Here is a 15,416-nt window from a genome sequence, read left to right as displayed (position 1 = left end):
TGGATTTTATTTTTCTGAATTTTCTTTCATTTCTTCACATGTGTTCATAATTTGTACACTTGTTACAATACTGGTATTTGGTTTCTTCACTTATCCTTCTCTGAGCCTCAGTTTATTTATTATAAAAAAATGAAAGGATTAAATGAGAATCCAGGTTCTGGCACATAGCACCAATTAGTAATCACCCTGTTTATCCTTGTTAGTAATTTGTATTGAAAACTTGAGTACATCATAGGTGTTATTCATAGACACTTTATATATTTATAATTATGACAGTCTGAAGAACAGCTTAAAGCAGAACTTGAAGTAATGATTCTGGTCTTGAACTCAGGAAAAAGACCAATTTTTTTTTTTTTTAATTTCTGATATCTACTAGTATTGAATTCTCACAATACATCAGACTATATGCTTTACATCTCTTAATCTTCACAGTAATCCTTAAGTATATTTATTATTTCCATGTGCAGAAACCTGAGGCTTGTCAAATGGGTGTACATATATAAATATAATTAACAATGAGAAGAAAGAGCTAGAAAGCTAGGAAAAAATAGGTTAGGGTTAAACTTCAGAGCATTCAATCAGGTTAGCCCTGAATTTCCCCTGTAATTATTTGTCAAAAACTTCTTTCAAAACTTCCTCCAAAGAACTCCTTTTGAATGGTATTGATCTTAAAACAGTAATTAGGAGAGGGAACAAGGCTTGAAATGAGAATTTAGTGCAGTATGTTTGTTCTTTAGCAAGTAAATATAGTTGTTTGTTTATGTATTACTATGTCAGGCATTTAATCTTTTATTAATATTTCTGTGGAAAAGCAGTTTACCTTTTACCAGTGTATCCTATAGCATTCCTTCCCTATCTTTCCAGAGTCTAACCTACAGTTTCTTGACTTTGTCAGTCCATTCCTAGTCCTTTATCAGGGCCAGTTTCTTCTGTTGCCGATCTGATGGTAAGGGAAGCAGCTGCTCCTTGTTGCCATTTTCTTAGAAGATTATTTTATTCATTCTGCCTTTGTGTGCCGTTACAGACTTAGTTTCCAATTCCTGTGATAAAAAAGCAAAAAATACTTGACTTTTTTTTCTTGTAATACAGAAGAATCTTTGTTTATTCACTTGAGAATATATTCTTTTCATGTACCCATTATAGGTCTTGGTGGTTTTTTTTTTTTAGTTTAAAGGACTGATTTGAGTGGAGAGTTGAGTGCAGATAAAGGAGGTGTTGCTATGCTGTCATATGCTAGGTTAAGCTAAAAGATTCTCCTAAAGTATTTCCTACCCACAAACATATGAAAATCTAAATAAAATAGTGCAAGTGGGCAAAAAATAGGCACACTGCTAAACTTCAAAGAAGACTTCATTGTGCCAGCAATAAAAAAGACCTCAAAGCCAGCATTAGGAGCAGTGAGCTCTGAGCAAACATGGCAGCACAGGGGTATTTGCAGGGGCTATGGCATCTCTGGACAGCAGGGTGAGATCGGAATTGAAAATAAGTGTTTGACAATGGAATTAAGTCTCCTTAAAGTTGGGACCCTGTGTTGTATGGATAAATTAGAGTATAGTGATGAAGATATTTTGAAATCTGTGAAGAGCTACTTTAAGTTTTGTCTAAACTAGAGCATAAATGAGAGAAAGGACCATAGGGTCCAAGCCGATAACATAAATGAATGAAGTTGTCTGAATATAAGACACTTGTTTGTGGGAGGTGACCAGTGAAGGTCATGCAGAAATTTGGTGATTATGTGCATCATTGGAAGGAACCAGTGCTACTTGGATATAGACAATTGTGACCATGTGGGAAATAGATTCAGTGTTCTAGATTTTCTGTTTCCTCAAAATTACTTCCCCCAAACAATTTTATTTTTATTTTTTTACATTTATTTATTTATTTATTTATTTATTTCTATTTGAGAAAGAGAGAGAGCACGTGAGAAGGGGAGGGGGCAGAGAGTGAGAGAATCTAAGCAGGCATGGCGAACCTAACGCAGGGCTTGATCCCACGATCCTGGGATCATGACCTGAGCTTAAAATCAAGAGTTGGACGCTCAACTAACTTTACCACCCAGGCACCCCTCCTCCAAACAATTTTAAATTAGATGACTTAGAGAAAGAAAAAAATCTGAAAGAAGAAAAGTAGAGGCAGAGAAACCAGGAGGAAGGAACAAGACAACTTTGAAAGACTTAAGCTTATGATATTTTGAATAAAAAGCCAAGAGGTAGTAGTACTGTTTACTTACATATTTTTAGAGTCTGTTAGAGTCCTAGAAGGTAGGGGTAGAATTAAGTAAAATACCCAGGCAATACAACTATCTTAATCATGTACCACTGCCAGAAATCTTGCTAGGTGTCTTATGTAATCTGGGGGTGGAGATTTAGAATAACTTGATTGGAGAAGTGAGGGATGAGTAGAGTAGGAGCACTAAGGAATAGTGCAGAAAAGTTGCAAAAATAGTACCAAGAAATTCTTTATATACCCTTTGCTCAGATTTGCTACTTTAACTTTTTGCCTTTATATTTATATATGTGATGTATATGTAATACGTATTTATTTTTCCTGAATTGTTTAAGAGCACATTGGAAAAACCATGCCACTTTACACCTTAGAATATATGTATTCCAAGAATATAGGCATTCCCTTACATAAGGCATGTATAGTTATTAAATTTACATTGATAGAATAATCTTCAGTCAGTAGTGAGTTTGGTCAATCCTAGTCATCTTTCCATATAGAGTCCAGTCTGAGATCACATACTGTATTTGGCTGCCATGTCTCTTTAATCTCCTTTAATCTGGAACACTTCCTTTTTGTTTTTCATGGCATTAGTATTTTGAAGATGATAGGCTAGTTATTTTATAAAATATATTTCTTAATTTGGGCTTGTCTTGTATTCACTTCGGATTAGATCCAAGTAATGCATCCCATACCACATGCATCCCTGGCTGGAGTACTGTGTAAGTGGTGGTATATCTTTCTCAGATATATCTGGAGGCTCATGTTGCCTGTTGGTCCCTATTCACTATGTTTGTTTTGATTACCAGGACAGGGTGGTTTCTGGTTTTTCATCTGGTTTCTCATTTATCAGTTACACCAGAAACAATTTCTAAGAAGACACCTTGAGACTGTGCAGGTATCTTACTCATCAAACTCTGTCCCTAGATTTAGTGTCTCTTGATGATTCTCGCCCAAACTAGTATTTCTATGGTGATTGAAAATGGTAATTTTCTAACACTGCTCTCCTGGCCATATTGACCAATTGGTGGTCAGAGCCCTATCAGAGCCCTCCACTGTCTTTCTATTCTGCCTGTCTGCCTACCTCCCTACTTATTATCAGCACGGACTTGAGGATTCCTGTTTTATTTACTGGGTAGTAACCTTTGATGGACTGTTTCTATGCTTAGGTCAGATTTGCCAATGAAAGCTTCTTCAAGTTGGCTCCTATGTCCTGTTATGTTTGTTTGTTTGTTTTTTCCTGTTCTTTTGAAATGCCTCCATTTCTTTCTTTCTTCTTTCTTTCTTTCTTTCTTTCTTTCTTTCTTTCTTTCTTTCTTTCTTTCTTTCTTTCTTTTCTTTCGCTTTTGGGTATAGCAGGATAGTTTAGGTTCATCTTGTACTTTCCCTGTCTCTAGAATCTGCCATTTTTCAAAGGACTCCCAGTTTATTTAAGTGTGGAATAGTACTTAGCTATCAGGATCTGGGTGCTAGGCGATTATAAAATTTGAAACTTTAAAGGGATATGTTTACATTGGTTGATAAGTAGCAAATCAAAACATATGCTGTCATAAATACAAAAAGATGTATGCAGTGGGCCATGTTTTTAGGCTTGGAAGCAAAGCATATTCATCTTTGAGGGACAAAGTGAAACTGTGATACATCTACAAAATGGAGTATGTGTAGTTGCATAAAGGGAGAGGAAACAAATCTGCTGTGGAATGATCTCCAGAATACAATGTATATATATCATTTAAGAGTGTAAATATGTTAATGATTTTTTATGAAAGAGGAGATATATACAAATATATCCTTATTCATAATTTGCTTATATTGAAGAAAAGGGAAAGTACATTTAGAACTTTAAAAAAGAACTATAGGGGGAGACGACATAGTGTAGAGGAGATAAAGATGGAAAGTAGATTTTGACTTTAACTTCTGTAGCTCTCACATTGGATCCAAGTAAATAACAAAGCAAAATTAAGTCAAAATGAGTAAAAAGCAGTATCTAAAATGAAGAAAGGCAAATGATCCTAAGTAACCAAATTGGTGGCTCTACAGCAATAAATTATTTCAGTTGTTTTAAAGCAATAATTTGATTCTAGGATTATTCTTGGAACAAAAGAATTTTAAAGAGATTTTAACATTTAGTAATCATATTATTAATAAGGTATCATTTTGGAGCTATTATATACATTCTAAGATAAGGAAATAAATAATTTTAATGTCATTTGGAACAAAGAAACTCAACCCAAGTGATACTATAAATATATAACCGAAAAAATAAAAACCTACAAATTTAAATTGGAAATGTTAGTATAAATTCTTAATGCATTGTCTTTAAAAATGTATGTTACTAGTTCATTCCATTAAAAACAATCTTAAAAACAGTGACCAATCCCATAGTAATAGACTCACCTAGTACTCAGATTGCAATTTAAGTTCTAATCTAAACAAAAGCATTTTGATGAAATGGCTGAATTATATTCTGAAGCAGGAAATACACAAGATGAGCCTGGTTCATCTTGTCAGACAAGAAAGTAAGGAAGCTATCAAAGACTACTTGAGGTCTTGTCAAAAGGACTCTGGAACTAATAAAGTATTTCCTGTGGGCTAAAGGTGGGACAATTTGGACGTCAAGAATGATATAGTGGATTAAAACTTATCAAAGAATTCAAAACCATGAGTTCATGAGACATAAAAACTATTGGTCAACTTTGAAAGGATGCTAGCAACTTAACTCACTTTCAAAACTAACAAATATAAGGAAAACAAATAAAAATGGCTTTCAGGTATGAACTGTACCTCAAGGTTAACAAACATGAGGGAAAGTTAATTAATGAATAAGTGGTATAACAGGTAAGTGAAGAATGGTGTATTACCATTTTACTGCCTCTAAATAAATAGATGATAAAGCCATATGATCAGTGGCTGCTAAAAAATTAGGTGTAGAGGTTATAGGGAACTGTGTAATGGATGGATAAGGCTGAAAATGTCACAGCTAAAATTTATCTTTACTTAAAAAGAGACAACCAAACTTCAGTTTCTTCTAAGTCCACAACAACTCTTTAAAAATATTTTTGCTAAAAGAAAAGCTGAAGTTGAATCTGAACCTCTTGTTCTAACAGTTTACAAGAAATACAGGAGCCAGAAAAATATGTTAATACCACAGAGTTACAGTAAGCAAAATCTGAAAAAGCAGAAAAAACGACCTAATTTTTTCCACAAAATAAATTGCAAGGGAATGCAAAAAGGAAGAGGGAACTGTCACATTAAGAAGACTTAAAGAGTTAGAGAAAAAAAAAAAAAAAACAACATGATTTTACTCATCTATGGAATTTAAGAAACAAAACAAATGAGCAAAGGGGGGAAAAAAGGCAAACCAAAAAACAGACTTTTAACATAGAAAACAAACTGATGGTTACCAGAAGAGGTCAGGTGGGAGGATGCGTGAAATAGGTGATGGAGATTAAGGAGTACCCTTGTGATGAGCACAGGTGATGTATGGAAGTGTTAAAGCACTCTGTTGTACACCTGAAACTAATACTACACTGTATGTTAACTAGAATTTAAATAAAAACTTAAAAAAAAAAAAGATGCAAGTGCAATGTGTGAACCTTTAATGTTCAGGAGTAACTCATGCTTTAAAGGTATAGTACTGTTTTTTTGGATATTTAAAAATAGTGTTCATTTATAATACTTTAATACTTAAATATTTATGGATAAAATTTTAGAGTGCCTGAGATGTGTGTCTTTGGGAAGCTAGATTGTTTGAAACAAGATTGGTAAGAGTTGGTAATTGTGAAGCTGGTTTTTAGATATATGGTAATTCATTCTATTGCTCTCTTGTTTATATTTGAAGTTGAGTATAAAAATATGCCCAAAAAAAGACTTTAATTTGAATTGCTCTTTTATTTTTTAAATGCTGTGTTTCTATTTAATTTACTTTAAGAAACAATATAATTTTATCAAAGTGCCTATAAACTTAACAGTTGATTTTCTTGTGTACATTGAGAAAGGTGAGGAAAAGAATTCAGTGTTTCTAGTAACTACTGCTTTATTGTTATTGTGCTAGTGAGATTTAATATAAATAATAAGGATAATTCTTAAGTGGCTTATGTTGTTTAAAAAGTTACTGATATTGGTTATTACCTAAATAAATAAAATGTTAGAGCTCAGCAGTATTTCTTGTAAGCAGATATAATTGTGACTTTTATACAGGAATTCTAACCCATGTATCTTGGATTTATGCGTAAATCCATCTACCCATCATTTTTACAAAAATGTTTATTTATTTATTTTGAGAGAAATAGAACACATGTATGTGTGTGTGTTTGAGTGAGGGAGGGGCAGAGAAAGAGGAGAAAGAGAATCCCAAGCAGATACCACACTGTCCATGTGTGCAGAGCCCGTTGCAGGGCTCCATCCCATGAAGTGTGAAATCAGGACCTGAGCCAAAATAAAGAGTTGGACACCTAACTGACTGAGCCCCCCAGGTGTCTCCCCCCTCCCTATTTTTTTTATTTTAGAGCATGAGTAGGGGAGAGGGACAGAAGGAGAGAGAATCTTAAGCACACTCCACACTTAGTTTGGAGCCTGACACAGGGCTGGATCCCATGACCCTGGGATCATGACCTCAGCTGAAATCAAGAGTTGGTTGCTTAATCAACTGAGCCACCCAGGCGCCCCACCCATCAAACATATTGAGTTCTTTGTTTGGTGTAAAGGGCAACAAGTAAAAATCTCAACACTCTAGGAACATATGATATGATAGAATATTAAAGATGAGATACCAAAAAAAAAAGCCATGAAAGAAAGCAGAACTACAGTGATCATTGCATAGTGTACTCACAGCCAAGATAGTAGTATGTATACAATGTTTTGGGAGTGCTGAGGGAGGATACCTAATTTACAGTTGGTTTGGGAATACTCTGGAGTCAGGAGAGATTTGTTGGAGAAGTGCCTCTGAGATGAGGCTCAAGTAGGAATTATATAGTGAGGGAAAAAAGAGAAGTACTTGTACAAAAGCAGGAAGTGGAAAGAGAAACCGGCTCTCAGAATTACAAATAGTTTACCATTTGTAGAACTAAAGGTGTAAGTGGCTGGAAATAGGTTGGCAAAGACAGATTCCTGAAAGGCCTCATAGGTACTTGCACTTTATTATAGAAACACTGAAAACTTAAAAAAAAAAAAAGGAGGGCCATGCCCAGACTTTTATTCTGGAAAGAGCATCTTATAGCAGTGAGCTGAAACAGAATTACTTTATTAGGGAAACATTAGTCACCGATTTTAGCTCATAATTTTATGTCTCAATATAGATATTTTTTCCTAAACCTGTGTCAATTTTTCTTGAAATTTTTAGGATTTTCTTTTTAAAAAACTTATGTAAAACATATACATGGTTTGAATCTGATGATTCATTTCAGACCTTGTTCCCTCTACTCTTCCCTCTGTCCTGCCCTCTGTAGTTAACCATTTTTAACTTAATTGTTGGTTTATCTTGCCATTATTCCCTTTTTTAAAAATATAGGCAAATATGTATGTTTTTCCATTATACAAAGTAAGCATAGTATAAAACACTGTTTTGAATTTTGGATTTTTTTTTAATTAAAAAAAATTTTATTTTTAATCTTTATTTTTGAGAGACAGAGTGTGAGTAGGGGAGGAGCAGAGAGAGAGGGAGACACAGAATCCGAAGCAGCTCCAGACTCTGAGCTGTCAGCACAGAGCCCGACGTGGGGCCGGAACCCACGAACCGGGAGATCATGACCTGAGCCAAAGTCGGACGCTCAACCGACTGAGCCACCCAGGCTCATGTATTTTTTTTTTTTTAATTTAACTATATCCTGGAGATTGTTCTGTGACAGTATGTAAGATATTTCTTACTTAATCTTTGTATATATTCTTAATCCTACAAAAAGCAACTAAATAAAATAAATTCTTTGTGCTTCTAATGCATAAGGTGAAGACATTCTATAATAAATCTGTGTCATTAGAGTAACCTAGATTCAGGCTGTTTGCTTTTATCTGCAGCCAGAACTACTTCTACCTGAAGAGTATGAAAGGAAATACTCCTACTTTCACTTAGAGTTTTGTCATATTAATAAGGAATTTTGACCAGCCATTCATCTGGAATGGCTAATCAAGACATAATCAAGAGTATAGGCCCATGATAGTCCCCCAAATTCAGTCATTCTCATGTGTCTGCTTTTCAAGTATCTATTGAGCACCCTCATTGTGTAAGGTGCTATTGTTAGGTACTCTGGAAAAAATAAATGGTATCCTCAAGAAGCTTACAAGAAATCACAGAGATACCCCTCTGCTTAATACTCCTTTTCTATAAACTGCACTTTTTTCTCAGTGTTCCCCAATTACTTTTGTTAGACTTGGTTGTATCTTCAGTGCTCCCCATACGCCTGGATCTGTTATCTTAAAAATAGCACAGAACAGCATTTATTGGTGTATATGACTGTCGTCTCTCCATACCAAGTTAGAGGTTCTTATAATGGTAAAACTTAGTCTTTCCCAGTCTAATAACATACCTCTTAGTAAAATTTATTGAGTAAATGAGTTATTTCTTAGTGGGTTAATGAAGAAACAAAATTCTGTGTCAGGAAAAATATCTTCTTACTATTCTTGCTGAAATTTCTCAGAAGGGACCTGAGTAAAATATGAGTAAGTGGGGTTTGTTGTTTGCTTATTTATTAATTAAAATGCATTGTGTTGTTTTTTATCTCTGAGCCATGTGACCATTGGTTAGAAATTGTGGCAAAAGTGATCTTAGTATCACAGCCTTTAAAAGGCAAATTTTGCTTACTGTTTTCTGTGCAGAAAAACATTTATTCCTTTAGATTCCCAGATTTTAAAAATATGCATATGTTCACACTGAGCATTTTGATTTATATCTAACTTTTGGAATCAAAAGTCTTCTTTCATATTTTTATGTCTGTGTTTCCATGTGAATACTAAACTCCTTACTCTAGAAAAGGAGATATTACTTTTATAAATGAATTACTTTTAATATTGCAATCTATTTCCCTGGAGTAATACCTCCATCTGGTGGTATTTCTGAAAATTACAGCAGAGGACATGAAGTTGAATTTAGCTGTGTTGTGTATACACAAGCTATATTACCTGTCGTTTGTCATAAAGTCTGGTGAAATTATATCAAAAGCTGAGTCTACTGTGTGTGTAAAAAATTTAATGCCCTAGTTTTCAACAATTGATATGTAAATACTTTGTGAATAAACGGCCTTGGAAATAATAGTAATTTACACAATCACCTGTTTAGGCAAGACCATTTCTAGGTTACTTTGGACTGAAAATTAGTATTAGGAAAAAAGGTTTCTCAGTGAACTGTTAATTGTTTTCATAAGTGTATATACAGAGTTTAAGAAAGATTGTGAGAATTTACTATTATTTCATATTTACTGCTGTGGAACCATGACAGATTCAATGATTTCTTCAGAGAAGCAATTACTTATTCTATCTTTCAGTAAATTGTATTTGATCATAGCTTAATATCAATAAATTATTTTCCCCTGGAATGAAAGAACATAGATATAAATTTGAAAATAAGTAGAAGCTACAAATTTTTTTCTACCTGTGACTGTGAGAATTTTCAGGATGTGTATCCTTTTTTTTCACACAATTTCTACATTATATTTACTATGGTTAAATATTAAATAGCCTTTTAAGGATAAGGATTATGCCTTCAATTTCTTGTTTTCCCAAGTTCGTAGCCCAGAATTCTGTAATTTGATAGATTTTGCTCATTCTCTTTGAGAAAGATTGTGGTCTCATTGCTTATGTTTTTGCCAAAATTGTACTAAATTTATCAAGTATGTCAGTTACTATAGATTAACATTAATTCTTTTTTCTATTTGTTTGGCTGTAGAAAGTTGAAATATGAAATACAATTTAATGCTTTGGGGCTTTCTGCTGACTTAAGGAAAATTAAATTCCTAATAAATTTTGGTTGAAATCTGTTTATTTTCAAATTGTAGCCAGTCGGATGATGATTCTGGGTCAGCTTCAGGCTCTGGATCTGGTTCAAGTTCTGGAAGCAGTAGTGATGGAAGCAGTAGCCAAACAGGTAGCAGTGACTCTGAATCTGGATCTGAATCGGGCAGTCAGTCAGAGTCTGAGTCAGACACTTCCCGAGAAAACAAAGTCCAAGCAAAACCACCGAAAGTTGATGGAGCTGAGGTAATAAATACAATATCCTAAAAGGTAGATTTCTTGTACTACTTTGGGAAAATTTATAACATTGGTTTATAGCATTCTTAATCTAGCTTTTAGAAAACATTAATTTTAAACATTGAAATTACTTTCAGTGATTCTTAAACTTGTGGTTAAATATCTCAAAAATGGTTAATTGGCTTGGAAGAGAAGCTGTCAAGCAAGTACAAAATAAACACACAAATACAACTTTCTAAGGCATAAACTGAATTTCATAAATATTTATTGTTTCATGGATAAAAATTAAAGGCTTTGTGAGGTCTTTCTGTTAATCTCAGTGTGTCTGATCTCTACTTTCAAGATCTTCAAAGGAGATACTTTGTTGCTAATAGCAGGCGAATCTAATCGATTTCCTTCCTTGAAGATACTTGGTAGAGTAGGCTAAGGGTCCCTCTGAACAAAGCTTCTGTAAGATTTACTAAAACCTGTCTATACCTCATAATAGAATACAGTAGTGTTACTTAGAGTACCAGTCATGATAAGATGGTTGGGCCAGGATATACATTAATGCACTTCTTTTATGGAGGCAATCTTGCTATCTAATAAATAAAAAGTTCGTTGAACTGAAACTGCTTAGTGACATAGTTGATTTGCATTCTGACACAAGCTCTTCATCTTCACATCAATTAAAAAAACTAGGCACTTTTTGAGTAGCACTGGTGTCACATTGTCACATTGTTTTTTGAAAATAATATTCCACATCAAAGAATATGTTGATTAATATTGTTTGTCTCAGCACACCTTAAGTTTTTTTATATGCAACTAAGGTCAGAAGTTTAATTGCTATAATACCATATTACATATAATGTAAGGAAAATAGTCTGAATTTATTATTTGGAGGCAGTGAAAATTTTCAGTAATTTAACCTTGTTAAAATTTTTTTCAAAACTTCATCCTTCACTAGTTCATATTTCTTTTTATGATAGTTTTGGAAATCTAGCCCTAGTATTCTGGCTGTTCAGAGATCTGCAATGCTCAAGAAGCAGCAGCAGCAGCAGCAGCAGCAGCATCAAGCTTCATCTAATAGTGGATCAGAAGAGGTGAGTTTTCATTATGAAAGCTCTTATTTTAAAAGTAGATATAATGTGCCATCATTTAATTAGGTGTAGATATTTATGAAATTATTAGAAATAGTAAATGTTTTGAAAGGATAAGGAAATAACTATGTTTAAGTATATGTATCAAGAGCCTCGAAATATACTGTTATCCAATAATTCCAATTTTAGGAATTAATTCAAAATAACCAGTGAAAGTGTATGTGCATTTGTGCATCACAGCAAAACTAGAAATAAACTAAATGTGAATACTATGTGCACAGATATACACATTTGTCTATTAAACCATATTTGTTACTCATATTAAATAACAGAATTCTCAATGTTTTTAAAAATACAGGCTACAGCTTTAAACAGTATAGTTCCTATGCACACAAAAGCACACCTGCATATTTGCATGGAAACATTTAGGAAGAACTATATCAAAAGCTGTCTAGGGGCACCTAGGTGCCTCAGTCGGTTACGCATCCGATTTTGACTCAGGTCATGATCTTGTGCCTGGTGGGTTTGAGCCCTGCATCATGCTCTGTGCAGACAGCTCAGTGCCTGGAGCCTGCTTCAGATTCTGTCTCTCTCTCTCTCTCTCTGTCTCTGCCCCTCCCCGGCTCATGTTCTGTGTCTCTTTCTCTCAAAAATAAATAAATGTTAAAAAAAAAATTAAAAGAAAAAAAAGCTAATGGGGAAGAAAAATACTGAATCAAAATTTGACATACCAACAATTAGAATTCCTTTTGAAGGCCATACTAAGCAACAATAATGGTCTCTAAAGATAGTAGATTGTAATGTTTCCTTAATTTCAGTGGCTGTTATAAATTTGTAATAAAGATGTTATTAATTACTTTATGTGCTAATGATATAAATATAACATGGGAAAAAAGCTTTACAGTTAGTGTTATTAGCAAAGTGAATGTTAAATAGTATGACAAGCAAAAATTTGATATCATGGTCAAAGTCTAATCATTAATAACATTAACCCTGGTTTTTGTTTTCTCTGAAGGATTCTTCGAGCAGTGAAGATTCTGATGACTCATCAAATGAAGTCAAAAGGAAAAAACATAAAGAGTATGTTATTTTGTTCAACTGGTCATTTTCATATCAGGAAGACCCTATTGATTTTGTGTTTCTTTTATGAAAAATTATTGCCAAAAGTAGACTTTTGTAAATTCTTGGCTCATGACATTTTATTAGGTTAATTTAAACCATTAATCCATAACATTTATCTTTCTGTGAGGACCTGAGATTTTTTTGTGCCACTTGTTTATTGTCTGTGATCCCTCTCTCCAGAGGGGTGTTTTTAAACTCGAGAGATCCGGGGGCACCTGGGTGGCTCAGTCGGTAAAGCGTCCGACTTCGGCTCAGGTCATGATCTCATGGTCCATGAGTTCGACCGCCGCGTCGGGCTCTGTGCTGACCGCTCAGAGCCTGGAGCCTGCTTCAGATTCTGTGTCTCCCTCTCTGTCTGCCGCTCCCCTGTTCATGCTCCGTCTCTGTCTCAAAAATAAATAAACATTAAAAAAAAAACAAAACTCGAGAGATCCACCTAGTAATAGTATCAGAAAATATTAATAACTTGGGAAACCTACATAGAAATGTAGGACCAGTGGATGATGAATAGTGGGTATTTCTGTTAAATTTATGTTAATAGCTATCTTACTTTTAATTTGCACATGAAATTTACTTTCCTGTAGAACTCATTTAGAGACTCACTATAATTTCCTCAAGATCTTGACCTGGAACGTGTTTGAGTACTTCAGATTTTCACTTATTTAGATGGTCTGGGTTTTTTTTGTTTTTTGTTTTTAAGTTTATTTATTTATTTTGAGAGAGTGTGTATGTGCATGCATGAGAAGGTAAGGGGCAGAGAAGGAGAGAGAGAATCCAAGCAGGCTGCATTCTGTGAATGCAGAGCCTGATGTGGGGCTCAATCCCATGAACCATGAGATCATGACCTGAGCCAAAATCAAGAGTCAGCCACTCAACTGACTAAACAATCCGTGTGCTCTTGGTCTGAGTTGTTTTCTCCCTTGTTTTGTCAAAAATACTGTTCCATTGTCTGTGTCTTATTTTTCTACTTTCCTTGGCTGTCCTGCAGTTTTACTTTGGTATATCTACCTTTGGATTTGTTATTTATTTGTTCCACTTTATTCACTCCTGTTATACATCTTTAACATGAAGATTCCTATCTTTTATTAGTTTCTGAAAATCCAGTCATTGTATCCCTGGACATTTTCTCATTTTGTAAATATCCCTGGTACTACTTTAATATATATCTTTTTTACTGGATTGTGTCTGTGGTAGATATCTATTGGATCATCCATCTTCTGTGTAAATCTTACTGTATCATGTTTTTTATCCCTTTATTGCTGTGTTACATCCTGGCTAATTTCCTCAGATCTGTCTACTGGTTTACTAGAAGTTTACTAGTTTACCTTTTCAGCTACTGTGTCTCATCAGCTCTATAACTCTTCCACTGAGTTAGTAATTTCTAAACTTGGCATAGGTGCAGGCAAGGACTATTTTTAAAACTAGTGATTTGGGATGATGGGTAGGTTTGGTTAGGTATAAAGGTCATAATGTGTATTATAAAAAATATGGAGACATTTTCATATATTTTACCTATCTGTTGCTATTTCTAGTGTGCATACTCTCAAAAGATCTCAAGATTAAAAAGGGATTACTTCCCTGTTATGGTTTTACCATGAACCAGATTTTATCATATGTGCTTGCTTATGGAACCCTTAGCATAGTCATAATTGATGCTTGAGGTACAGAGCAGTGGAGTAGAAGAGTAGCTGTGAGACTAGTTAGGGCATATATATAAGAATTTAATGTGTATCTTCCACTTGAGGTTGATATTATAGCAGAATATTAATGTGTACATCCAGTAATTTTTCTCTACATGTTTACTAGAATTAAATAGACTGAGTATAGACTCAAATTAGCAATAAGGCTAAGATAATAATTGAATGTTGGTTAAAATGCACTAGTTTTTTTTCTTTATTACATTTTTCTATACTGAGTATATTTTAGGTTTCTTTACGAACATGTATTTAAAAATAAGTTTCGGAGTGTATTTTTTTTAAGTTATTTATTTTGAGAGAGGGAAAGCGAGCGTACGTGAGGAAGGGGCAGAGAGAGGGAATCCCAAGAAGATTCCTCACTGTCAGCACAGAGCCCAATGTGGGGCTCAGACCCATGGACAATGAGATCGTGACCTGAGCTGAAGTCTGATGCTTAACCAACTAAGCCACCCAGGCGCCAAGAGTGTATATTTTTAAAAATCAGTCTCCAGAAAGTTAAAATGAAAGAGATTAGAATCTTTTTTTTTTTTTTTGAGAGAGCAAGTATAATTATACAGGATTTTCAAAATTAAACCCTGTGACACTTTAAATTATCTTTCCATGTTTTCATTCGTAGTGGTAATCAGAATAACATTTACTTATTTGCCACTCATTGAGGTATAACTAAATGATTAACAAAACCCTGGAGTTATAGAACTGTATGAAGAATATTTTCCAGCATTTTTTTATTCTACACACATTTTAATATGTTAGTGTAAATGAAAGCAGCAATTTTTTTATATTAACTAAAACATAATTTATTTGATTTTTTTTGTACTTTTATAAGAGGTAAAATGTGCTATACAATATAAGGATAAATAAACATACTTTGTATATTCTGTATACAGTGAAGATTGGCAAATGTCTGGGTCAGGATCTCCATCTCAATCTGGCTCAGATTCAGAATCTGAAGAAGAAAGAGATAAAAGCAGTTGTGATGAAACAGAATCTGATTATGAGCCAAAAAACAAAGTTAAAAGCAGGAAACCTCAAAATAGGTAAGTATAGTTCTCAATTTCATGCTGGAAATTGTTGGTTACAGAGATACTCTTTTTGTATATAGTGTCGCATGTCTTGT

At 34.0% G+C, this 15,416-nt stretch overlaps 1 protein-coding gene and 1 long non-coding RNA gene across 4 annotated transcripts in view; one reads left to right on the top strand and one right to left on the bottom strand.

Moving 5' to 3' along the window:
* The window catches only part of CHD1 (chromodomain helicase DNA binding protein 1), a 78,926-nt gene that overhangs the window by 15,094 nt on the left and 48,416 nt on the right, over positions 1-15,416 (top strand). For all 3 annotated transcript variants that reach the window (XM_047859063.1, XM_047859071.1, XM_047859080.1), the window contains exons 3-6: positions 10,209-10,410; positions 11,370-11,483; positions 12,496-12,560; positions 15,187-15,336. In XM_047859063.1, the coding sequence (XP_047715019.1) occupies positions 10,209-10,410; positions 11,370-11,483; positions 12,496-12,560; positions 15,187-15,336 (531 nt within the window). The remainder of the gene's footprint in view (positions 1-10,208; positions 10,411-11,369; positions 11,484-12,495; positions 12,561-15,186; positions 15,337-15,416) is intronic.
* On the bottom strand, positions 774-15,245 carry LOC125165782 (uncharacterized). The gene is made up of 2 exons (XR_007152220.1): positions 15,167-15,245; positions 774-1,040 (listed from the first exon to the last, which is right to left on the bottom strand). It is a non-coding gene; the product is annotated as an uncharacterized LOC125165782 (long non-coding RNA).

This window comes from Prionailurus viverrinus, chromosome A1 (genome assembly GCF_022837055.1).
Source record: "Prionailurus viverrinus isolate Anna chromosome A1, UM_Priviv_1.0, whole genome shotgun sequence".
Lineage (NCBI taxonomy): Eukaryota > Metazoa > Chordata > Mammalia > Carnivora > Felidae > Prionailurus > Prionailurus viverrinus.
This window is presented reverse-complemented; position numbering and strand designations above follow the sequence as displayed.